At 42.2% G+C, this 27311-nt stretch overlaps 1 protein-coding gene across 1 annotated transcript in view; it reads right to left on the bottom strand.

Annotated features, from left to right (window-relative positions):
* Positions 1-27311, bottom strand: part of LOC149999197 (protocadherin Fat 4) — a 76356-nt gene that overhangs the window by 14150 nt on the left and 34895 nt on the right. The window contains exons 9-13 of the mRNA XM_090289026.1: positions 21153-25502; positions 12260-12364; positions 6784-7091; positions 3789-3874; positions 2798-2977 (exon numbers count right to left, since the gene is read on the bottom strand). Coding sequence (XP_090145152.1) covers positions 2798-2977; positions 3789-3874; positions 6784-7091; positions 12260-12364; positions 21153-25502 — 5029 coding nt within the window. The remainder of the gene's footprint in view (positions 1-2797; positions 2978-3788; positions 3875-6783; positions 7092-12259; positions 12365-21152; positions 25503-27311) is intronic.

The raw sequence follows: 27311 nt of genomic DNA, 5'->3' as shown, positions 1-27311 counted from the left end.
AAGATGCAGTGTGGCAGTGGCGGTGGCAAGGCAGCGGCTGTGGTTGGCCAGCGGAAAGGGCAGTCACACGTTATAAAAGCTGGGAAGGACACCTGAGAGCGATCCCAGTACCAGGCCAGACCGAGCAGCTCATGGTTCCAGTGCCGGGAAAATAAAGCCTCATTGCTTCCAGCTGTGAAAGCCATTGGGGGTTGGGGCAGAGGAAGAAACTGCTAGTATCTCAGGAGAGTCCATTTGTTTAAAGCACCCCCAAGGTCCCAGAACGTCTGCAAACCCACCCACTCTGGGAACCACCACCAGGGCAACAGCTAGAGCGGCACCAGTTGCATATGGGAAGTAGGTGAAGTGACTAGAAAAGGGGCGAGTGCTGAGCAAGAGGCATTGTTCCCTCTCAGACCCTTCCCCACATACAGCGCCACAAGGTGGTGAAACAGGTTGCCCTGCACTGAGGAATACCTAAGGCTCCGCCCCTTACAATGTGACAGGTGTGTCAGCTCTACCTAATACACAGAAGCAAACACAGGAAGCTGCCAAGGGAGGAGACAGGGAAGTATGGCCCAAAAGAGGGAGAAGGTCAAGGCTCTAGAGGGAGAACTAAGCCACGAGGAGAGGGCCAACCTAACAGATGAAGAGTTCAAAACAGTGGTGATAACAATGCTCACAGAAATGATTAAGTTAAACAAATGCGTAAGGGAAGAAGTGAAGGCTACACTAAGTGAAATGAAGAAAAATCCATAGGAAACCAATGGTGAAGGGAAGGAAATCAGGGTTTAAATTAATTATTTAGAACATAAGGAAGAAATACACATTCAACCAGAAGAAAATAAAGAAGCAAGAATTAAAAAAACTAGGAGAGGCTTATGAACCCCTAGGACAACTTTAAACATGCCAACATCTGAATCATAGGGGTGCCAGAAGGAGAAGAGGAAGAGCAAGAAATTGAAAACTTATGTGAAAAAATAATGAAGGAAAACTTCCCAAATTTGCCGAAGGAAATAGACATACAAGTCCAGAAAGCACAGAGAGTCCCAAACAAATTGGACCCAAAAGAGGACCACACCAAGACAATCATAATTAAAATGACAAAGGTTAAAGATGAAGAGAGAATCTTAAAGGCAGCAAGAGAAAAGAAGAGTTACCTACAAAGATGTTTCCATAAGACCGTCATCTTATTTCTCAAAAGAAACTGCAGGCAAGAAGGGACTGGCAAGAATTGTTCAAAGTGATGAAAAGCAAGGACCCACAACCAAGATTACTCTATCCAGCAAAGGTATCATTTAGAATGGAAGGGCAGATAAAGTGCTTCCCAGACAAGGTAAAGCTAAAGGAGTTCATCATCACCAAGCCCTTATTATATGAAATGTCAAAGGGATATATTTAAGAAAAAGAAACAGAGCAAAACTATGATCAGTAAAATGATAAACTCAGAACTATCAACAAGAGAATCTAAAGAAACAAACAAACTATGAAAACAACTAGAACACGACCAGAATCACAGGAATGGAGATCATATGGAGGGTTATCAGCTGGGAGGGGGAAGGCGAAATGCAGGAAAAGGTGTGGGGGATCAAGAAGCAAAACTGGTCAGTACAGAACAGACAGGGGGACGTTAAGAACAGTAAAGTAAATGGAGAAGCCAAAGAACCTGTATGCATGACCCATGGACATGAACTAAGGGGCGTCGGACTGCTGGAGGGAAGGGAGGTATGAGGCAAAGGGGGGCAAAGGGGAAAAAGTGGGACACCTGTAACAGCGTAGTCAATAAAATATACTTTGAAAAAAGAATTTTTAGGGAGAGAGATTGATGGGTTGGTCCTAATATTGCTGAAGTCCAAATAAGATGAGACTTGACCACTGATTTTAGCAAAAGGGGGGATTAATAATTTTGACAAAGACAGAACAATTTTTCAAAGACGGAGAACTGGGGTGGCAGGAAGAAAGAATGGACTTGATAAAGTTTGTTTTTAATGAAATGGGTGATAGGACAGCTCGGAGGGGGAGGGAACAGCGTCACCACTGAGCGCCACAGCGCCATTTTTAGGAGTTTCAGGGGAGGGAGTCTCCTGCGAAAAAGGGCTTGGTCTTCGTGGGAGCAGGGGAGTCCATGCATAGCACCGAGTCCCCGGGTCCCCGGGGATTCCACTACGGGCGGTCCGGGCAGATGTGGAGCAGTCAGCTTTGGGGGGGTTCCTTCAGCTGCTGCCATTTTCTGAGCTTAGGAAGCAAACGTATTGGCCAAGAAAAGGCTGCAGGAGAGAGAGATGGCTGGGGTCTGTGGGCACAGGGGGCACGACCCAGCCAGTGAAGAGTGGGAATGATTCAGTGAGGGGAATATAATATCGTGCCAGGCAATATTATCGCCACTCTAGAGGTGAGCAGTCATGGACTTAAGAGTCCATGATCTTCTCAGGAGCAAGGATCTGCCTGGTCCATCATTTGCCTTTCATACCAGGCCGGGTGCCCAGCCCAGGATTTACAATAGTTTGCTACTCACTAGTTTGGGGTAGGTTTTTAAAAGTCTGAGTAACTCAGTTACCTCACTCTGTATGGTAGAGTCTATACATACATACATGCGTACACATACTTTTTCTTAGACTCCAGAAATGAAGAATTAACTTTCTAATTAAATATTACATGTCATGCCAAGCAAAATTTCACAGCTATGAATATATAAAATTCAAAACAAGGTAAAACATTTGGCATTTTTAGGGCTGTAGTCACAGCCACTTCACCTTCTGGTGCTCAGTTATCACACCCTTTTGCATTTTTTTAAGAGTGAGAAATGAAGCAGCCATACTGGTCTAAGATGCCTTGTGCGGTCAGCGCTTGGCTGGGCTCCAGGGGCCTTCCGTTCACAGCAAACTCCATGATGCACCCGACGAAATCGTGGCTCTCCACGTGTCCTCTCCTTTGCAGAACGGGTTCTAGAGAGCGGATACCTCCCACTGTGACGCGATTCGGCTGCACGTCAAGAGTCCTCCACAAGGAAGAAAACTGTATTAGTACCGACGTAACAGTTCGGCAGAATGCTTCAGTCACAGAGGAACGACGGTGCCCTTTTCTGGCACGCGTATGTAGCACGGTACATTTGAGAGGAAAACGTCACCGATGAACGCATGTCCACCAGACAGATCCCTACAGGGTTATTTAAGGCCTAAATAATAACATTTATGGAAGTGGTATTTTCAGTTGGACACATGGGCTTCACATACCGATGCTGAATTAGCGAAGAGCACACTATCACAAAGATAGGACGCATTAATAGTGACGATTCTAACATTAATGTCAGATTGCGTTTTCCTTCACTACAGGGGTGACGAGGAATGCCAGTAAGTTGATGAATGCAATGGATTAGGTGTCAATATTTATGTTTCTGTTTGCTGCTATTTCTACTAAAATCACTTATGTTTTCGATGGGGTAATGCTGGGTTCCCATTTGAGGTGCTATTTGAAAGGCCTGTTGGTAATGGTCAAGTGCCAAGTTCAGAGACCCTAAGCTTCCAGGACCCAAGTCGCGTGCAACCGTTTCAGGTGCCTTCTCGGAGGACAAGCTGCGTTCAGCTTTCCTTTCTGTAGCTGCGTCGCTGCCACTTCATGCCACAGCTTTTTTCCCCTACCCTTTTTGGACACTGGGTAACTTTTTATTTTATGGTTCAAAAATCCCTTTGGAGAGGATGTAATATCTTAAACTTCTACGTAATAGTTAGCATAATAAGATGACTTTCAAATGTGTAACTTCCTTTTAAATGTCCCGGAATAACAGAGAGCAAACGAGTGGTTTTACTTACCAGTCGTCAGAGACAGCCACGTTGCTGACAGTGCAGTAGCCGGGTTCTTGGCTCTCCGAACACGAGTCCACGGTCAAGGAAGCCGCCTACACAGGAAGGGAAGGAAGCGTCCACCTTGGTTCTCCCGGCCCCTGTCCTTTGCAGCCAGGGCTGGTCTCCATGTGGACACCATTTTGAACTTGTGATAATATTTTGATTTAGTATAATAAATACAAGAAAATAGTGAATGATAGACACTTATTTCTTTGATATGTCTAAAACTAGTAATGTAAAAGAATTACACATGAGGGGTAGGAAAGTGCTTTGAAAAATCTTCTCCAGCCCCCTTGTTTTATAGCTAAATCAAAATGCCATTAACGTCTCTTAGAATATTATGCAGAGGGTCTGAGACAGCTTCCTGGGATTTCAGTCTTAAATCAGCCTGTTTATTCTACTGTCTAGAATAAATGAAAAAAATAACCCATGACGTTTCTGATTTTCAAAAATCTTCTTTCAATAATATTCCATGCATATATATAAAAGATTTAAAAAATACAACATAAATACTATTACAGCAAGCTCTGAAGATTGTTAATATTTGCATTAAAGATAAAATCTGAGATACTGTAAAGAAATATTAGATGTCTTTTTCATTTATAAGAATCCTTATTTATGAATAGCATATTACAGCATATTTATGTATAATCAATAATTATCATATATTGCTATAAAGCAGAAACTCCCAATAATCTCTAAATCATAACTAACAGTAGCTGTTTTTGCATCCTAAGGGATGAATTACCACAAGACAAAAGTCTTCTCTCGAGGAGAACTTCTGAATGCTCCACATGATCAAAAAACAAAGTCATCCAGTCATGGTAATAAAGCCGAGAACAGGACAGAAGTCAGGGCTCTTTAAATTGCACAGTGACCACTGGGGTTGTCTGTGGTCTAGTGTAAGACCAAGGTAGTTGGACATCCATGTTATTAGAGCTCTACAAGTCAGGGGGCAGGGGGGATGCCCTTCCTTTGCTCCCCAAGGTGCAGTAAGTTCTGAAAAAAAAATACTTTGCATATTTTATTTTCAAAATTATAAGAATGATGTTCAGAGCATGGTATTTCAGAACATGGCCAGTATATCACAGGAAGAGGCATAACCCCAAATCTAGGAGGACTCAGGGTTTCGCCCAATGCAAACTAAGGTTCTCCCTAAACATATCTGAGCGCCAGAGAACAGGACTGATCCAACTCTGTTCTTTTGTACAGCAGAAATGGAAATGCAGCCAATCCCTGAACAATGCAGGGGGTGCTGACCCCCAGGAGGATGAAAATCCACATATAACTTTTGACTCCCCGAAACTTAAGTTGTCCCTCAGTGTCCGTGGGGGCTAATTCAGAACCTCCTATGGATACCAAAATATGTGGAGGCTCCAACACAAAATGGGGTACACCGATGAGTACCGTCAGCCTCTGTATATGTGGCCTCCTGATCCTGGATCAAAACAGTACGGGGATTTATTGAAAAAAAAAAAACAAAAAAAACCCCCAGGTATAAGTGGGCCCACTCAGTTGCAAACTGTGTTGTTCAAAGACCAGCTGTATTGTGCAAGTTAAGAGTGGTAGTCATCTCAGGTCAATTTTAATAAAAGCAGAGAAAGGGAGGTCCGGCAAGCTGCCAACATTAACCTATTACCTGCAGTTATCTATCGGGTTTTCGGTCTTCCTGAATCAGGTCACTTTCATTATGTAGAGAAATTATTCATGTCATTAATATCCCATTTTTGTTAATACTGCAGATGATTTTAAGGATTGTCCATAAAAATGTATATTTAGATGGGAGATTTGTAAAAGTATATCTTAAATACCTTGCATTTCAGAAATAATGAATGGGGGCAATGTATAGTTATTGTGAATCAAATACTATTTGCTAAAGCATTTTAAATAAATTCTATCAGCTAATTATTAGAACTTATTATACGCTCCATACAATGAACTCTCATGAGCTATGTAGATATTTTTCTTGCCACGTTCTCAAGGAAATCATAATAAATAAGAACAAGACTTTTTTATGCCTTGTTTAGTTAATGCTTTAAATAATTAATAATTTTTCCAGTGATCTATAAAAGTGAGTGACATTCAATCTCAAAGGCAGTATTAGGGTTTCATGATACAATTTATGTTGCTTATGTAGACTATTTATTTCTAAAAGAAACTGTTGATACATCTCTCTGTGTATATACTATGCAATGTATCCAACCATTCTAGAGATCCCTAAAGCAGTCATGAACTTGCAAGTATCACATGCTTCAACTTAGGAAAAATCAACTTAGAAAATGGCACCATATTTTAGTCGAACTTAATATTTAATGTATTTTTCTCATTTTCTAACACTTTGGTGGTACAACCCAAAGAAATTCGAACAGTAGTTCAGGTAACTTAACCTTCAGAGTTACATGTACCTTCTTTAATGTTGACGTTTTCTACCAGTCCCTCTGTAAAGTGAGTAGTTTCTATCCTGCCTGTGAAATGATTCAAAGCTGAAAAGTTGGTGATTTTTCCAGTTTTCAACAAAATCCTTTTGAACTGCAGAAGACAGATTCAAAATCTAGTCGGGGCCTTATTTTGGATGTTTTCAGAAATAGGGAGACATTTTTCCTTCAACTGGAGTAACTTTGACAATGGTGTTTCTTCTAAGTTTAGTATTATTCAAAACCTGGTGACTATGGCCACATATTAAAGACAAACTGAAAGGATTATTTCTCTATCCCTTTGGGCATACCTCGTGGTACCTTTTCCCTTGTTCTCTCTTGCTCCCAAGGCTTTGTGTGATAGCATCAAATGTTCATGAAAGAGACCCTGGAGGTCAGCAAGCAAAATCGTCCCTTCCATATGAGTCAATTGACAACACCATAGCTATATAGTTACCTTACATATGACCTTAGAATTGGAGTGAGGTGGTACTTACTATCTCCTTTGAGGGTCACCTGTTAGTATTAGGAAATCATCAGCTTCTTACCATTCCTGCTCTCCGGGCAATCACAGTGTGAAAATGTCCATCTGACACCTTCTTCATCGTCGTGAGTTTGTATGTGCCGCTGCCTAAATTGTAAGAGAATCTTAGTCTTTCTTCAGCAATTTCAAGGGCCAAAAACTCAGCCCGGTCCCCTGTCTGGTTGTCGTAGTTGTAAAGCAATAAAGCATGACTTTTAATCGTTGCAAATTTGACATAAATGTAGTTATTATTGGGGTCCAGGCTGGGAAACTCCATGTAGGATAACTCCTCAAATCCATAACTGTTCAGCTCGCAGTGTTTTCCAAAGACACCTGGAGGTGGGGAAATTGACAAAGAGACACATCAAATTCCAGTGAAGTTTTATTAAATGACTTCAATTAACATATTTTTAAGTTACAAAAATGAGTTTCGCTTACTACATTTTTTATTACTCTATGAGAATACTATCTAAATTAAGTTGAAATAGAGTGACGTGATTATTTTTTATAACATAATCTGCATTGATGAATGCTCTGTCCCTTACAACATAACAGGTGTTTTGGCATTACACAGAGGCAAACACAGGGAGGTTATCAAATTGAGGAGACAGGGAAGTGTGGCCCAAATAAAATAGATCAAAACTCCAGAAAAAGAACTAAGCAAAAAGGAGATAGCCAACCTGTCAGATGCAGAGTTCAAAACACTGGTAATAAGGATGCTCAGAGAAATGGTTGAATATGGCCACAAAATAAAGGAAGAAGTGAAGGTCATACAAAGTGAAAGAAAAGAAAAATATACAAGGAACCAACAGTGAGGGGAAGGAATACGGGATTCAAATCAACAGTTTGGAAGATAAGGAAGAAATACACATTCAACCAGAACAAAATGAAGAAGCAAGAATTCAAAAAAAAGCAGGAGAGTTTAAGAAGACTTTGGGACATCTCCAAAAGTGCCACATCCTATCATAGAGATGCCAGGAGGAGAAGAAGAAGAGTAAGAATTTGAAAACTTATGAGAAAAAATGATGAAGGAAAACTCCCCAAATTTGGCAAAGGAAATAGACATAAAAGTCCAGGAAACACAGAGAGCCCCAAACAAGTTGGACCCAGAGGACCACACCAAGACACATCATAATTAAAATGACAAAGGCTAAAGATGAAGAGAGAATCTTTAAAGCAGCAAGAGAAAGGAACAGAGTTACCTACAAAGGGGTTCCCATTAAGACTATCAGTGAATTTTTCAAAAGAAACTTTGCAGGTAAGAAGGGACTGGCAAGAAGTATTCAAAGTGATGAAAAGCAAGGACCTACAACCTAGATTACTCTATCCAGCAAAGCTATCATTTAGAATGAAAGGGCAGATAAAGCGCTTCCCAGACAAGGTAAAGCTAAAGGAGTTCATCATCACTGAGCCTTATTATATGAAATGTTAAAGAGATTTATTTAAGAAAAAGAAGATCAAAACTATGAACATTAAAATGACAACAAATTCACAACTATCAATAACTGAATCTAAAAAATAAACTAAGCAAAACCTAGAACAGGATCAGAATCATAGATATGGAAATCATGTGGAGGGTTATCAGTGGGAATGGAGAAAGTAGGGGTAGAGGTACAGGGATCAAGAAGCATAATTGGTAGGTAAAAAATGGGGGGATGCTAAGAATAGTAAAGGAAATGGAGAAGCCAAAGAACTTAAATGCATGACCCATGGACATGAACTAAGGGGGGTATTGCTGGAGGGAAAAGGGGTATCAGGCTGGGGGCGGGGCAAAGGGGGAAACATTGGGACAACTGTAACAGCATAATCAATAAAATATACCTAAACAGACACACACACACACACACACACACACACACACACACCCCTAACAGAGATGACAAACTGGTTTCCTTTGGTCACTTAGGGAGCAAATCTAAGCATGCCTCATTTCTAAAAATTAGTGAAATGAAGTATGTCTGAAAAGATTTCTTTCTTGGAAAACTTTTAAAATCAGAATTGGTCAATCTTTCTAGTTTTACTAGGCTGTAACTTTCAAACAAGATCCTTTCTTCATAATACATAGTTCATAAAAACACTTTTAATTGAATTAAACATGTTAAGTTTTGTTTTGACTTAAAAAAGATCAGTTCACGTACTCATTGTATTTTCAAGGGTCCCAAAACTAGAGAAGGGAATCATTGCTTTTAGGGCAATGGCTGTCTTTGTTTTAACCTCTTTCTTGTTTCCTGCTCACTTTGGGTATGAGTTATACCAGGCTACTTGGAAATATCTTTCTGTTTTTCCAAAATCCAGCATTCCCATTTGTTTGTGCTGGTTCTTTTTCAAACTTGAAAAATGAGTTTTATTGATGTTACAATGCTATGCCAAAATTCTTTTCCCACAAATATTAGGAGACTGTAGCAAATGATTGGAAAATTAACCCATGCCAACACATCATGACTCCTATTAGCTTGCAAAGGTTTCATTCCTTAATTTTGGCTGCACATCTCTTGTAAATGCATTACATTTAGAGGCAGGGAATTGTTCGGCCAGAAGGAACCAATACCATCATTTTACAGAATATTTAAAACTCGCCCAAGGCTACAGAACCATGGGATTCAGAGCCAACGAATGAAGCCAGATCTACTGATTGCCTCGTTTTGCTGAACCACAGCCTAGTAGCTGCTATTAAAGCATGTGATTATTATCTTTTCTTTCTCTATCAAGGCTGAGATCATATTCATTGCAAATGAGTAGAAATATTTATAATTCATTTTTAATCATTAACTGAAATTAAAGAAAAGGCAAAGGAATTATTGTAATTATATATTACATCTCACATTTATAGCATACATATATCATAAATATATATTGATCATATAGAATTTATATTTTATGTTGTATCTAAGTTATATCCCTATACAAAAATTTTTAAATTTATTTATATTAAACATTTATTATATGTAATATATGCAGAAGCAACCAAAGTTAAAGAAAATGTAAAGATGAAGCATACAAATTAGATTACTGAAGAAAAATCTTAACTATGTGTTTCCTGAAGTCTCTTCTGATTAAATTTTAATGAATCTATGAAAATGTGCTTATAATTGTATGATCATATATGTAGAAAGTATATAGATTCCGGAAAGATGTTCTATATTTTAATTGAAATTAATACTATATATTCAAACATAAAAATATTTATGGTATGAATTTCTTTTTAAAGAGGTTTAATGTTGTTTCTAGAGAAAGGTAAATTTTTGTTTTTGAAATATAATAATAAAATTTAAGGTGGATTTTAAAACTGCCTTCTAAATGAAATGCCACAAAACAAACCTATATAAAAGTCAAGATCAATTATTAAAATTAACCCTAATAAGGGATCTTTTGTATGTGTATGTATGTATGTGTGTATATATATACATATACATATATATATATATAGATAAAGCTTTAATTATATAGGCTCTCTTTATAAAGGTCTTAGTCACTTTATTTTTTTCTAAAATATAATTTAAAAAATCTAAAATTTATTAAGAAACCCAAACAACAAATCCTTCACTGTTGAGAAGGTAATCAGTGCAAAGTTTTTTCCAACTTCAAAATTCAAGTTAAGAGTTGTTTTCCAGGCCGCATGCATTACTAGGTGCCGCTGTGTGTTCGAGGCAGGCCGGCTGCCGTTTTTATTTGTGCTTCCCCACGTTCAGTTTGTAAAGGAAAGCACATCTTCATTGTAATTCTCTGTTTTAAATCATGTATTACTGTGTTGGAGTTTTTTGCATTGTTTTGTTTTATACGTGCTTCTGTCGTTGTCTGACAATATCTGCACTTAAACATTGCTTTGTCTTTGACAGCAACAGGGAGAGAAGCCTGCACCGGCAGCCCCGCAGGGTCCGTCTCTAGTTTAATCTCCATGGTTGTGCCGGAGCCTTTTCCCTGGGGAGCCTTCGGCGGGTGAGGGGTCCCCAGCAAGCACCTCCACCCACAGGGAAGGACCGTGAGCTGCACAGCAGCAGCGGTTTGCTCCCGTGTAGAGTCAGTGACAATCCTCACATTTCCAACTGGAATGCAAAGGACTCTCTCAAAATATAAACCACCTCTGTCCAGTCACTCGAAATAATTTTCCCACTTTCCACTCCAAAGTCCTTATCTTTTATTCCAAAGCTTACGTTAAACCATGGAACCTGGTTATAGTTCTATGCGGAAAGCAACACTCTTTGGGATGATAAAATATTACTGAAAAAAAAAAAAAGACGTTTTAGGGGATCTAAAGTTGTGGTTATTTTGACCTTGATCTACCTTTCTCTGTTCCACAAGGAGACTTTCGGAGACTCTCAAATAAATTTTAAAAAGAAGGGGGGATACTGTGAATGTCACACCGAACTGAAAATAAAATCTTCTAGTTGCTCGGTCACCTTGGGGTAGTGTTTTGTTTTCATTTTTTGACTTCTGATAAAAACCCTCGATGTCTGGGCCTCAGAACCATTGTTAAAATACACAGCTCACAATGAGATATTTTTACATTCTATTTTTCTTTATCATTCTCTTGACATGCTTTACAAAAACAAAACTAGACAGAGTCACGGACTTACTTGAAAATGGATTAACAGTACATTTGAGTGGCTACTAGAAACCTCAGATTATTTTTAAGTTCTACGCTCTACTGTATATTAAGATTCACTGTTCAGGTCCACAGTAATATGTCCAGGGAAACACCAGAAAAATGCCATTCTCCTGTTTCCCTTATCGAGAATCTCTAACTACTGCAGGACGTCTGGAGATGGAAACTATGGTGTGGGGAAAGTCAGCCTTTAAATTAACGGAATGAGCACAAAACTGTGAGACAGATCAAGTTCACATGAAAGCTTCCTCCAAAGCTTTACTCATAGTCCCTGACTGTCTCAGTGCTGGGCAACGTTCGTATGCCATCTGGAAGAAATCTTTTTGTTCGTTTCACTATGGTGAATATATATATATACGTGTGTACCAAAAAAAACTAACAACCTTCTTCCTCAAAAGAACACGGCTTGAATTTTGATTAGTTATGTTGATACTATCTACAAAACTGTGTGACTAGTTACTAAATCTTTCTAACACAAGTGGTTAAGGTAAAAAACAAAGCCAAACAAAACAAAAATCATTTTGACGGATATTTTTTTAAAAAACTTGAAATAGAGAACGAGGTCGCTTCGTGGCTGGGAGACCTTTTTACTGAAAGGTTCTAGGCTAAAAAGAAGGCGTGCATAAATATCTGAGGGGAAGTGTCCTGAGAACAGAACACCGAATGGGGTCATCTCCAGCTGATGCTTTTCCTGGTGGTGATCAAAGCAATACAGCCAATGGATTTCCATAAACCACGTGTAAGAATGTGAAACCTCTGAGACTTTATCTTGCCCAAGTCTCCTGTGGAAAACATTTTGAGTATTTTCTCCATCGCTCAGGGCCACAACGAGACGAAACTGCTGACCTGCGAGCCGAAGCAGACCGACCTGCGGCGCGGCCCGCAGAGCCACACTCACCGAAGGGACAGTGGCAGTAGTAGGACTCCAGGCCGCTGTGGCAGGAGCCGCCATTAAAGCAGGGGTTGCATTCACAGTGATTGACGGAAGATTCGCACGTCTTTCCTGAAAAGCATCAAATTCATTTAAAGAAATCGTAGGCATCTGTACATTACCACCACTCATCACCACAGAGAGAACGCTCTCCTGAGAAATTACATCTTGAAGAAAAGAAACGGGGGACCATTTTACTTGACATGAGGACAGTGGAATATTATCTCAGAGTTCAAAATCTTACTGAGCTGTCCCATTGTAAAGATGTGCATTATAACATTAGGAAATAATTTATACATACACCTTGAAAGGAAGTACTGTTCTCAGGGAAATCACAAATGGTGAACACATTTAGATGTTTTCACTACATTCACTTTCCTTTTTATTAAAAAAAAAAAAATTTAAATCTTTATTGTCTGTTTCCATTACCATTTGGTCCCCTTATCCTCCCTCCGCTCCCGGTCATCACCACACTGCCGTCCACATCCATGAGTTCTTTTTCCATTTTGGTTAACCCCTCCCCCCCAACCATCCCCTCCCCACTACCTGTCAGCCTGCTCTCCATCTAGGAGTCTGTCCCCATTTTCCTTGTTAGTTCACATTAGACTCTACATATAAGTGCCATCATAGGGTATTTGTCTTTCTCTGACTGGCTTATCTCACTTGGCATCATGTTCTCCAGGTCTATCCACACTGCTGAATAGGCTAAAATTGTCTTCTTTTTTACGGCTGAGTAGTATTCCATTGCATGGTGTTGCTCCGTTTTCCACACTTTGTAACTCGAGATTTCTTTGACTCAGACTTGTTAAAAGCAATTCATCTAATTTAGCTTGTCTATAATCCTTCCACTCCCAAGAAATATCCCTTAACTTAATCCATGCCTGCCTGTTGTAAAGCAGAACGAGACGTAAGAAAACACATCTAATATATTTTCAAATACTAACCAGCATATCTCTCAGCTTATAAAGACCTTTCTCATACATCATTTTGTTAAGTTGACTCAACTAATCGTGACTGAGTGGCTATGATGAACCAGGCATGCGAGAAGCTGGGGATTTGCAGTCAAGAAAACAGTCAAGTGTCTGAACACAGTGTTTCCATTTTAATGGGGGCAAATAACACCATCAGCAGGAACCATTGCCACTCACAGATGAGGAAGAAGAGGTGCTGGGAGGGGCTAGTGTCTTGCCAAAGAAATGGGGACACGACAGAACAGAGCAGTGAGTGACAGGTCTGCTCTCACAGTTTTCCCTGAATAGTTCATCTCTCGATAGTGAAAACTTAGGGTATAATGCCAGCCCCATTTGCTTTTTGGTGTGGTGGTGGTATTCTTTTCTTACGTAAACTTAAATGTGTTTCCATACCACTAAACTACTATTTGATAAATTACATATTATTATTATTAGGTGTATATGATGTGTCATTATTAAAAGAGTTTCTAGTTTTCTGATTCTAAGAAACAATGTGACGTGACTAAGTTCTTAATTTCCATTCGCTGACAGAAAGGTTTAGTTATTTATTTAATTAGAGTTTGTCTCTGTAAAGCTGTTTTCTACTTCCCAGCATGATTGCACTGATGCTGTTATTAAATGTCACATGAAAACATGTAAGTCTGATGGGCACCATCAGACTCAACATTGAGCATCCACGACCCACTTCATCATAAAAGTGGCTTGAAACAGTCAGAGCCTCCGTTTAATTTGGTTCTGTTTTCGTGGCTTGATTATGTAGCCACAACAGTTCTGGTCTGAAATCACCAGCGTGAGTCAGAGCTCAGGACACTGCTAACAAACATGTTCCTCCACATCACGGGGTCACAAACACAGCATTTTTTCCTTTCTAAATAAAATCTGGAACCTCCTTACAAGGCAAAACACTAACAATTTCAGAATACCTTCCTATTCCAAGGGGAAGTAATGAAATAAACAAGTTACCAATTTAGAAGTACAGAAATTACATTTTAAGTGTTGTAAGTGATGTGTTACATTGGAGAATCAGCCGGACAACACTCCCCTCAGCCCGTGAACAACGCCGCCCCAGAGAGATGCTGCGTGCAGGAGAACTCTCGCCTGGGCCGTTTTCCAACTGGGCCTGAAACTGATGATTCTGAAGAAGGGATTTTTCTTCCTAATAGAATATCCATATTGCCAAGAGAGGATCAATTAAGACCTACTGGCTACACTTTTGATTTTTTATTTGCCACGAGGAAAGTCACAGCTTCCTTCTACCATTTTTTTTCCTGATGTAAGAGAAGATACAATTGTCCATGTGTTATTGGATTAAGTAATAGTTCATATTTTTTAATAAGTTCTTTTAGAGTTGTGTTAAAAGTAGCATGTATTAAACACTTTGATTAATATACTTTACGAGTGTGGTCAGTATAACCTTTATGTCGTGAAAACCTGTGAGTGGGTAACAGAATTACAGACGTCACTTTGTGAAGACTGGAAATGGGGGACAAAGGGTGACCACTTTACGGGACACTGTCACTACACTCTCCTCAAATATTTGGATAAAGTGTCCCTATGAAAAACATATGAGTATAAAAACCCAAATCATTAATCCTAGACCTCTCAACTATATCCCTCCCAAATCCTGCTTGAAAAAACTAACTTTTTAAATGTTGATTTAAACAGCAAAAGAAATGTAAGGTTTTGTCAGGGCGGGGGCGGGGGGTGATTTATATAAATCCGTTGCCTTATTTACCCCTTACAAAATGAGATTTTAACACAGACATCTGAGTTTAATTTAAATATCAACTAAACGCTATTACAGTTAATCCAAATGGAGTGGGGAAAGAAGCCCAATAAAACCAGAAATACTCCGTATTAAAACATACAATGACTACAGAAATGTCAGAAGAAGCTACAGTGTAAGAAAATACTAGTTTGAGAATAAATTTCTTTTAAAGGTTGAAATAAATTATCAGTAGAATCTAATTCTTTGAGTATACAACAAAATAAACAGACATAGAGAACAAATATCAACTTTTCATTTAAGCTTTTAACTTAAAAGTGTTTTATTTTCTTATTTCTCCTTGCTAATTGTCTCTCTTTTGGTAATTGTCTACCAAAAATGCAAGAAATGACTTTGGTAGGAGTCAAATAAAAGGGTTTATTGTTATGTTTCGGAAAAAGTCTTATTTGTAGGGCGTTAAGTATATGTCAACCATTTAACCATTCAAAAATTTAGTTTGAAGATCCATTTAATTAGTAATTTTTTTTCACAATTAGTTAATTTGGAAATGGTTGCCGTGCTAGATACTAAGATTCAAAGACAGAATTTGAAAACTCAGTGTTGCAATTTAAATTATTATGAAAAGGACTTTTTTAATGGGAGGGGAAAGCTGTCATAATTTTCCTTCAAATCAGTAGGCAGCTCATAAATGCCTATTTCCTGGGTTTGGAATGCTCATGCGTGTTTAACTGCCCCGTTGGAACTCAGCAGCGAGTTCTGTATTGTTCTGTGCACGTCCCTCTACTTTAATTCCCGTGTGGATGACACAGTGATTATCAGGGAATGCGGCTGTTTGAATTACTCTGACATCCTTCTGGTAAAAATAATTTGATGTGTTGAAGCACTACAGAATAAACTCTTGGATCGTTAACTTAATTACTGCTGCAAATCAGTTAACAATATCTGTCAGGACCCTGGGGCTTGGAAGAGGCTGATGGGCCCGCACACGGAAAGGCATCCGTCTCTCTCGAACTCAGGAAGCCTGTTCCTTTTAAGATACACGAAGTGTCACAGCAGCTGTTTGGGAGACTAAACCGATCTCGCTGCTCTGACGCCCATGACTGAGCCGTGCTGAGGTATCACACATTATTTATCACAGGTAGGAGGAGCCGGGCTTCTGGAAGCGTAAGCTCGTGACACACGAGGACGGGAATGGCTGACGATGACAACGGGTGATCACAGGACACCAGGGCACCCACAGCATTTCCAAGTGCGCAGCAGTGTGCTGACGCAGGCCAGCGCCTGTCTTCACGTTCAGGGGTAGGCAGGATGGAGTGCCGAACACCGACTGAACCCGTGGGGACTCAACGGGGTGGACAGGGGAGCTTCAGCTGTCCCGACAGCACATTGTAACGTTAGATCATGTAAATTCATTCTCGCCTGTTAAATCTGGCCCACCTGCAAGGGTGTAATGGTTTCTGATACCCTAGAGTTCATGGGGGCTTTCATTTAATGTCATATACACACATATAAAATATATATATATATGTATATATATATATGTGTGTGAGTGTGTGTGTGTGTATGTATATATTTTTTCATCTTCTGTATTTATACATAGAGGTGGGAGATTATGTGCAATTATCACAGCCTATTTATACCCAAATTAATTTCATTAAAAATATAAATCCATACTACATATATCCTACTTATTCTGAATCTTTATCCTTATAAACGTTTAATTACTTTAGCAGAAAGTAGCTGGGCTTTTTTTGCACACTATGTAAACGTTTCTTCTTATTGTAAAACACACTAGGAACGCAGTTCACCTGCATATCCTGATCAAACAGCATTACATATTTTATATCAAAACAAAGCAAAGGGATCATGTTAATAAGGGCTGCTCGTAAGAAAAGGAAAAAGGAAGAAGAGTGTTCTGCCTTTGTGTTTTAAAGCATGCACAAATACAACCTCAACAAGACCACAGGTCGTTTTGTATAATGACATGCATAACGTCCCTGAAAAGCTTACAAATACACTTATTTTCTGCAGAAATACGAAGCATTGAAGCTATTACACACCTGTTCTTAATGCTGTAATAGGTTAATGTATCACTTAAGGCAAACTGCCTAGTCCCCCTCCTGGAAATTGAATCAAAACAAGAAGCGAGCCTTTAGCCTCTTCTGTGTGTGAACTGCTTCCCTGTATCTCCAGAAAATGCCCCTTCCTATCACAGTGGTTTCCTGGCCACATGGCCTCTGACAACATCCATATATGACTGTTGTGATTTTAAGACAACGACGCTTAGTTATTGCTCCCATCTTCATGCATGCAAACGTTTGCCAAGTTTCAGAGTAAAATGGCCGTGCACGACCTGTATCGAACTTTACGTATCTGGAAAAACACCCCACTCATACTGTCAGACGACATCAGAGGGATGAATGGCACGATCGCATCCTCCCCTGAGGCATCAGGACTTGCACAGACCACACTGCCCTGCCTCCAGACGTGGGAAAGGGAACGGGGACAGTTCTCGGCGCTACACCCCATGTCTGCGATGGGAGGCCCGGGCTGAGCCCTGAGCTCCTTCTGCCTGCTGCGTCTTATACCACTGCCCCTTCCTACGGAGAAGCCAATGCTGGACGTGCTACAAACGGGGATGACCTGGGGGCGGGGGGACAATGCCGGGGGGCTGCTGACTCTCACGGCGCTATCTGATTAGCGGTCTATTGAACGCAAGAAACGTTCCTTCGGGCAGGAGGAGGAATACTGGAGTTGTAGAGCTGAAGCTGCTGTTCTCCCCCAGCGCCCCTGGGCTCTGAGGTATCAATAATATGAGAAGTCTTTGCTTTTGAGTCACCAAGGCATACTGACAACTGAGGTGACTTCTGATATTACTAAACTTGGTGAAAACCTGAAAATTAGTTTCTCATATATCCTATACCATAGTAAAATGTATCCATCTTTGATAACTAATCAAAGCTCCATTTAGTGATAGAAAAATTAAATTATAGGAAATTTGCTTAATAATGACACATGAGGTGATTGTAACTTCCTTTTGTTTTTTACCCCGGTAACTAAAAAAAAAAGAGAGAGAGCTCAGAAACACAAGCTATACAAACGAATTCATTTCCTCTAAATCACTCATTCATTCAAAAATATCTTCATTCCATATCTGTTATGTGACCCTACAGTCACAAATTTAAAAATAAACCTTAAAAACACAATGTATATATGTATATCAGAAATAAACTGGTGGCCAAATAATAATAACTATATCCCTTCATATCTTTTTGTTGTAGACGTTCTATATTTGAGTTTTCCTACTTTCATCCTTACAGGATATTCTCCACACAAAATCCCCGCTCAGCTAACACTTGATCACTCCCTGTGGGATTCTTAGCATTACGTCTCTGGCCTGCGTCAGTTCATACACAAGCTGCTAAGTTATAACCTTTAGCACAATTTCCAGCTTCACATGAAGTATACAGTGATGTGTGTGTGTGTGATGTGTGTGTCTTTGGGTATGTGTGTCTGTAAGTGTGCATATGTGAGCATGTGAGGGACCTGGAGTGTGTATATTTGTGAGTGTACTTAAATGCGTGTGTCTGAGTGTACATGCATGTGAGTGTATGTGTGTGTATATGATGGGCGTAGTGGCTGTGAATTATTTTAAGCAGAAATTTAAGAAATTCTCACAGCTCCAAATCCTAATGCCACAGACTTTAAAAATCATTGAAAACATGCATTAAGTCCACAAAAGCAAATGGAGTGTGAACACGCTGGGGCTTTGAAATAGTGCTGATGACCCTCAAATACTTGAATATGGACGGGCTTTGAAGAAGGCTTCATTGAGCCCCTAGTCCATGGCTCATGTGAGCAGAAGTCAAATCTAGCCAGAATGAATATGTTTTTTAAATGCATTCTCCGAGCCATACATGCTCACGCGTGAATTTTGTCCTAAGGCTTCTCAGCTCTGATTGCTTTTTCAGACATTTGGTGCACAAGGACCACCTTCCAGTGTCAGGTCACCTGCTAACGACCGGCTGGCAAGAGCAGCTCACCGTGATCCTGCAGGGATTAGCTTTGTAAAGAACCTTCAACAGATACAGACACGTAAGCCATACATTCCTAATCTAGTGTGTGCATTAATAATTTGTCACCATGCTTTTTTGGTACACTCTCTCCTGCAAAACACAGAAATAAAACGATCAGACTTCAATATCTCCTAGTTTTACTGGCTGGATACTGCATATAGAATTTGGAACAAAGAGTTGCATGAATTAAAAAAAAAACACCTTACAATTCATATTAATCGGTCAATTTTATGTGTGTTGACATCATTCCTGGATTACCTCTATGCAAATGGAAACTAACGTGAGCTCCGAGGAGGGGCAGCACGTGAAATCAATGCCTAACTTCACCCACCTTCCCGGACAGAGAGGGGTGGGGACCTAGTCTGTGGCAGCTTACCTCAGGGTCACCAGGGTGGGCTCGGTTTCCCACACGTAAAACAGGAGCCCGAGCAGGAGCTTCCTGAGCCGGAGATTACCTGCTGACACACGGTGCCGTTTCTCTGTTTCTGTGTCGCACACAGAAACACACTCCCTCCATACTCCCTCCCCGCCGGGCTCGGGTGTGCATTACGTCAGTGCACCGTCCCGACCTTCGCTCTTAGCCAGTCTGAAGATTCTGTGAGGTTTCTTCCCTCGTGTGATGTACCTTCTTACCTGAAAGTACTCCTGTCATTTCAGTTTCTAAACAATCTCAGACTAACATATGATCTCACCGGCTTTTTGTGAGGACCGAGGAGAAAACTGGACAGAACTCCTTAGAAGCCATCAAGGACTTGCCATCACGCTCCACAGCGAGCGTGCCCGGCGTCCGAGGAAGCGTGGTGTGCAGACAAAACGCAGAGGGTCCTGACCCAAGCTCTGGTCGGAACCCCATGAGACCACTTCTACGCCCTGCCAGAGACCAGCTGTCTAATCTCTTAATTGTTCTGAGCCCCATTTTTTTGCCTTTGCCATGGGAATAATGACAATATCCACTTCACAGAGCTGCAAGAAGAACTAGGGAGTGACCGTGTGAATAATAATGTCTGCGTGGCAGGGAGCGCAGGCTGTGCTTGGACAGCCACCTGATAAATGTCATTCATCTTTCATAGTGAAAGAAGGGCTTTCCTAAAACTGCCAACCGCTACATTTGGAGAAGTCTGCAGAGTGCATGCAGTGGGACAAGAAGAAACACCAGAGGGTGACGATGTGAAAGGACTCGTTCCCGGACCGATCCCGAAGGCAGCGCCACTCACGCTGAAACCAGCACATGGGGCCTCGTCTCACGCCCACAGGACTCAGCCCCTGCCTGCTACCAGACAAATCGCCACTTTCCCACGCTACGGCTAAGTGTAAACTCACTCTCGGTGTAGGCGTGAGTGAGTCTGTCACCCTAAAACGGGACAAAGAAACTCTCCGGACTGTTGAGTTCCCAGTGGAAGAAGCAACTTTTTGTTTGGAGAGGGTGGGAGGGAGTCTTTTTTAGGAACCCTGAATTGGTAACATGTATGAAGCCCCGTTATTCATGATGCTAAGACTCCAAGTCTGGTAAGACTCTCATTTACCTGGCGCCCTTGAGCTTTCTTGTCTTCTCAGGGTTCTGCCGCTCACCTCTGCTCCCACCACTACAGACACTGCTAACGGCCACGGCCACGTTTTGAGTGCTGGGTGTGGCGCTAGGGGTTTTCAAACATTAGTTTAACTCATTACAACAACCCTAAGAGAGAAGTAAGTGTGATTGTTCCCATTTTACTGATGGGGACACTGGAGGTCAGTGAGGTCAGCTGACTTCCCAGAAGCTTGGACTCTGAAATTTACTCATGTCCCGGCTCTAACCAATTCACTGGGTCACCTTAGAAAACGGACTTACCTTCTCTCTACTTCAGCCTCCTTGTCCATAAAAACTGGGTCATAATTGTCCCGACCACATAGGTTTCTTTTGAGAAGTAAATAAAATAAATACAGATCATGGGCTCAGAACAATACCTGGCCCATAATAAGTGCTGAAAGCCTCGGCTATGATGATACCTGTTTTGAGTGGGAAAACCATGTAAAATGACAACCACCTTACTTTCTATCATGGCTGACACGGCCGAAGCCTTCGTGCAAAGAGCCCGGCACTGCCCTACCTGTGAATCCGGTTCTGCACACACAGCTGAAGCTTCCTGGGAAATTCTGGCAGACGGCCCCGTTCCTGCAAGGGCCGGGCAGGCACTCGTTGATGTCCCTCTCACAGGCCCTCCCGGTGAAGCCGTCCGGGCAGGTGCAGGAGAACCCGCCCACTAAATTGTGGCAGGTGCCGCCGTTGTGGCACGGGGACGGGAGGCACTCGTCGATGTCCACCTCGCACCAGCTCCCGGCGTAGCCCGGCAGACACCGGCACAGGAACGGCCGCAGCGGCTCGTTGGCCACGATGATGACCGGAAGGCTCTCGTGGCTCTGCACCGTGGGGCTCACGGCCAGCCTCCGGACACAGCTCCCCCCGTTCTGGCACGGGCCCTGCGCGCACGCGTCGTGATCCACAGACTCCACCCTTACCCCGCTCTGCCGGAGCAGCGTCTCTTTGATGCTTTTGAAGAAGGTGGCCACCCCGCTGGGGTTCACGTACTGGTTGTGGCCCCGCTTCACAGCCGCCAGGAGGAACGTCCTGTTGCCCTCTTCGTAGGCGCCGTAGATCTGCACGGCCGTGCCCAGGCCCGTGAGCTGCGCCCCCGCCGTGCGCAGGAAGGGGAGGTAGTGGTTGGTCAGGAAGGCCTGCACGGTCGGGACCGCGAGCCGCAGGAGGGTGCTGCTGTCGATCGTGGCGTTGGAAAACCCAGCAAAGAACACGCGGACATTGCTGGTGACCGTGCCGTGAACGCCGTCATTGCTGAGGACGGCCAGGTCAAACGTGCCATCTGTGGACCTCGGCTGGGAATTCAGATCACAAGTGCCCCTGCGGACACTGAAGAGGCTCGTCACTCCTGAGGTCAGGGAGCAGTGGAATGTGTCCAGCACGTCCGGATCCTGTGGCTTCACAGAGCCCAGAACCCCACCGGGAAACAAGTTGCCATAATAATTAACAAATATCTCCACCGTCCGGGACTGCGAAGGATTGTCATTTTGGTCTATCACGGTGACATGCACAGTGCCGGTGGAAGACATCTGAGGAACCCCAGAATCCCTCGTCACCACGGACAGGTAGAAATCTGCGATCTGCTCTCTGTCAATCTCTCTGGTTGTGCTCAGAACCCCGGCGGTGTTCAGACTGAAATAGTTGGTGGCAGGACCCGTGCTCAGCAAGTAGTAGGTGAAGGGGCCCTGGTTTGGAGGGAGATCGGGGTCGGTGGACTGAAGGGTCATCACCAGCGTTCCCGGGCGCTTGTTTTCCACAACCTCTCCTTCGCTGACAGTCAGCACAGGCCCGTTGTCGTTGATATCTTCCAAGGTGACTAATAAAGAGGCGCTTCCTGTAGCTGAGGGCATCCCTGAATCAATGGCCAGGACCGTGAGGTTATAGACAGGCAGGGTCTCTCGATCTAACTCTGCAGTCACGGTGATCTGTCCTGTCTGTGGGTTGATGGAAAAGGCACCATTTTCATTTCCTGACCCAATGAAGTAAGAAAACCTGCTCCAGCTGGGGACAGAGTCTGAGTCAAAGGCGCTGACAAAGGTCACATGAGTTCCCGTTGGGACCCCTTCGCTGATCTGAACACTGTAGACGTTTAGGCTAAAAATCGGTGGGTCATTGGCATCCAGAACGGTGACATTTACAGTGACCTCGTCTATGTCTGCGCCCCTGATGCTGCCCAAATTCTTGGCCAGTACCTTCAAAGATACTCTCTCCTCTTTTTCTCTGTCAAGAAGTCCAGAAACATAAATTTGGCCGGTTTCCCTATTGATCTGGAAACCCTTCTTCCTGCTGTTACCAAAAATCAAATAGTATACCTCCCCGTCAGCGCCCAGATCCCGGTCACTGGCAAACACCTCTCCAACAACCGTTCCTCTAGGAGCTGCTTCCGAGATTTCAAAATAGTAAAGTTTGGAAACAAACCGAGGCACATACTCATTTGTGCCTTGTAACTGTATATTCACCGTGGCGAAGCCGCACCTTTCTTCATCGGGGACGTTGAACGCTTTCACAGTCAGGTGGTAGCTCTGCTTGGACTCAAAATCCAAGAAGCCTTGCGTGGTGATGACGCCCGTGTTGGGGTCAATGACAAACAGGTCGCTGTCAGACGACTGCACGGTGTATGCAATCACCGCGTTGGTCCCGGAGTCGGCGTCTGTTGCATTTAGGTGGATAACCGTGGTCCCGCTTGGCGCATTTTCCAAAACAGTAGGGAAATAGTCCTCGGGGAGAAACACCGGAGAATTGTCATTCACATCGAGCACGTTGACAGTCACGCTGCAGTAACCGGTTCTGGCGACCCATCCCCCATCTGTGGCACTGACAGTCATTTCATGCTTCTGGCACAGCTCGTAATCAAGAGCGTGGGCGAGTGTCAACACCCCTGTGGAGGAATTGATGGAGAACAGGCCTTCTGCGTTTCCCGAGGCGATGCCGTACCGAATGAGGCCGTTCATGGCCGCGTCTCTGTCTCTTGCAGAAACCGTTCTGACTACGGCCCCCACACTGTGGCTCTCAGGGATGGCGACGCTCATGTGGCTTTGAGAGAATTCCGGGGTATGGTAGTTCTCCTCAGTGACAACAACTTGAACAGTGGCTTGGGATGACAGTGGGGGGTTTCCTTTATCCTTGGCGGTGACGGTGATCAGAAAGTTTTGATTCAAGTCAGACATGAGGGAAGATGCCACAGAAACCCATCCTGTGTTGTTGTCCAGCTTAAACTTCCCCAAGTGACTTTCCCCAGAAACGAAGTACTCCACTTCGGAATTCAATCCAAAATCTTTATCGTCTACTGCGGTAACTTTGATTAACTTCGTACCGACTTTCACATTTTTGGTGACTGGAGTAAAGTATTTCGTTTGAAGAAACTGGGGTGCATTGTCATTGCTGTCCACTATGTTGATGGTCACGGTTGTCTCACTGAGTAAGGAAGGATTGCCTCGATCTGAAGATGTCACTATAAAACTATGTCGGTTGATGTTCATGTTACTGAAGCCACTGACGTTCTGGTATCTTAAGATCTGTTTATTGAAAATCTCTCCTGTGGTGGCATTAATCCTGAAATACTCTGACTGAGATTTTATAAAATAAAACACTTGTCCATTTGTCCCCTCGTCAGGATCTGCCGCAGACACCTGAGTCACTTTGGAGCCAGTTTCCGTAAATTCAGGGCAATCTAAATAATAGGAGGGTCTGCTAAATCTTGGGGCATTGTCATTTACATCTGTCACAAATATTGTGACATCTGTACTTACAGTCCAGCCGGAATCCTGTGCAGAAACTCGGACTCTGTACCGATCCGTGTCTTCTCTATTTAAAGGCCTACTCGTGACAATATCCCCTGTGCTGGGATTGATGGTAAATGGGAGACTGGCGTCCATTATGGAATATCTACTAATTGCATTTACACCGACGTCTTCATCAGAAGTCGTAACCCGGGCAACCGTGTATCCTAACGGTGAGTTTTCAGGAACGCGGGCACTGAATATCTGAGAAAACCTAGGGGCGTTGTCATTTTCATCTAAAATGTTGATGACGACTTTTACTGAGGCGCTCTGAGAGGGGGAGCCTTTGTCTGAGGACCTGACCGTAAGCACATACTGAGCTACTTTTTCCCTGTCTAAAGGCCGAATGCTTCTAATTTCACCAGTCGCATGACTGATGCTAAAGCTATGTTCTTTGTTACCATCAACAATTTCATAGTCTAACTGCCCATTCGGTCCACTGTCCTTGTCCACTGCTGAGACAGTAAGTATCTTTCGAGGAGAAAGATTTTCCAATATTTCGGATACAAATGGATCTTCCTTAAAAATCGGGGCATTATCGTTGGCATCCAATACGGTTATGTCAAGTTTTTCATAAGAGGAAAAAGGAGGGAAACCTCCGTCTCTGGCCTCAATCCATAGGACATATTGCTGTATCTTTTCAAAATCCAGAGGCTGACGAATGGACACCTGCCCTGTTAATTGATCAATCTGGAACGTATTGCCGAGATTCCCACTTGCAATATAATAGGACAAAGGTTCTCCTCTCAGGGAGGAGCCCGTCACAATGGTCACGTGAGTGCCAACTGGTTGGTTTTCAGGAAACATGAATGTCTGTTCTTTGGCTCTGACTTTGGGGAAGTCCGCCTTGTTCCCAAACCTCACGGTCACTGTTGTGGAATCCGTCTTTGGAAATGAGCCACCGTCTTTCACGTGCACAGAAAATGTCATTTCAGAGGCTCCGTTTAATGGTGTGGCTGCCATAATAGCTCCCCGCAGTGGGTCAATGTGAAATTTTTCAGAGTTTCTACCCGAAAGGGAGTAATGCAGTTCAGAATTGGGTCCAATATCGGCATCTGTGACTGTCACTGCGAAGACGAAGGAACCTGTAAAAGAGGGAGCGTGTAGTGAGGGGACCCGCACAGAACATTTGGTAGAGACTAGTGCATGTAAGACACCATACTGCTACTTGATGTGATTTTATTTTCTCATGATTACTAGGGAAGAAGAGTATCTCCTATATTGTCTCTCAAGCTGAAAAATCAAATCAACGTAGTCTTAAGGGCCTGTCTTGCTGTTTTCTAACTAAAGCCCATACCGTCCACTAGATTCAGTATTTTTCAGAATGCCTTTGAGGCAATGGCTGACTATTCCAAATTGTAGTTCCTGGGAGAAAAATCGGAACATCACACAATTTCCAATTAATAGGATAACATGTGCGCTCTGCTAATAGTTCTGTTGCCTCCCAGTGTAAAAGATAATTGCTCTAGTATGTCTTTAAACATCTTTAAATTACCATATATGTAATGATGTCAACAAAAATAATGTGCTTAAAAAATTATTGTTAATTCCTTTGGCCTACTGTTTCATAGCAAAAATTCTTTTATCTGTGAGCTATTCGCCCATGGAGACAAAGCACGTGCACATATATACATGCAAATCTATAAATCAACGGGAGCAATTAGAAAGTCGTAAGAAGTAAGAACTGAGAAAGAATGGACCCAACGTGCATTCCAACAGTCAGTGCTTGGGACGAGTGCCAACAGAACAGACTGGAGCAGAAATATGCGGAGAAGTTGCCAGGAGGACTTGTCTTGGATGGACTCATTCAGAAGCCTTTCCCAAACCTGCACTCCCAGCCCTCCAGAAGGGGTTGTGACAAAATGGAAATGTCTTTAATAAAAAAATTTTCAAAGAGGCGGGGCCAGTGATTGTGCTGAGCTATGTCTAATGAAGAAAAGATGCTCGCGCGCTCCTCACTTGGCACAGGGGACGCGACGCTGCATCGCCGCGCACTGGATGTGAGCAAGCCAGGCCTGCCAGCGCCCATGTCGGCCGAAAGCCATCATCGGGGAGTTAGGGCTTTGATACTGACATTTCCTTTTGATAGAAAGTTGGCAAAAATTTACAGGTATTAGACCTCCAATTGGTATTAATTAGACATTCTCGAGTGACTAAGAGGATGAATCCTGGACCAATTTAGTTTTTCTTCAAATTAAAAATATTTTAAAGCAAGGGAGATGAAGGGAACTGTGGTTTTTATGGGTGTATATTTCTGTTTGAAAAGTCATCTCAAAAATTGCAGATGGCAGACAACTTGTGCAGTTCTTAAGAGAGGATGCTGTTCTTTGCAAACAAGAAAATGCAACCAAATTAAATTGCAGAGATGCAAAACGATAAATACATATTGTCATCATGAAAGTGGTTCATTCATTAATGGCTCCATAAACTTACTAACAAGCAAATCTGCATCCTTCAAAATTGAATAAAGTAACACTAATGATAATAATTATTTAGAATTATTCATTCGTCAAACATTTTTGAAAATCTATGAGGCATTGAAGTAAAATATTCATTTTCTACAAATGAATATAGCTGAATTCCTATTAATTCCAGATAACGTTTCAGGTGCTAGGACATGGCATGGAAAAAAAAAAAAAAGAGAGAGACAGGACGGGGGATAATGTCCCTCGTCTCAGGGAGCTTAAACAGAAATTATATCTCCAGGCAGAACCTTCCCTGACTACAAAGTGATATCTATTTTAATCACTTAATAATATTCAAGCAATATTCAGAAACACTACGAGGAAAGATGTAACAATTACAAAGTCTTAAACACAATTGGTTGAGGAAGAAAGAGTTTTAGAGGATTTGCAAACTTAGGCTATATCAAACACATACATGTAAAGCTTAAA

This window comes from Furipterus horrens, unplaced genomic scaffold (assembly GCF_987537825.1).
Source record: "Furipterus horrens unplaced genomic scaffold, mFurHor1.1.pri manual_scaffold_10, whole genome shotgun sequence".
NCBI classification, from domain to species: domain Eukaryota; kingdom Metazoa; phylum Chordata; class Mammalia; order Chiroptera; family Furipteridae; genus Furipterus; species Furipterus horrens.
The sequence above is the reverse complement of the archived record's forward strand: the minus strand, read 5'-3'. Positions and strand labels throughout refer to the sequence as shown.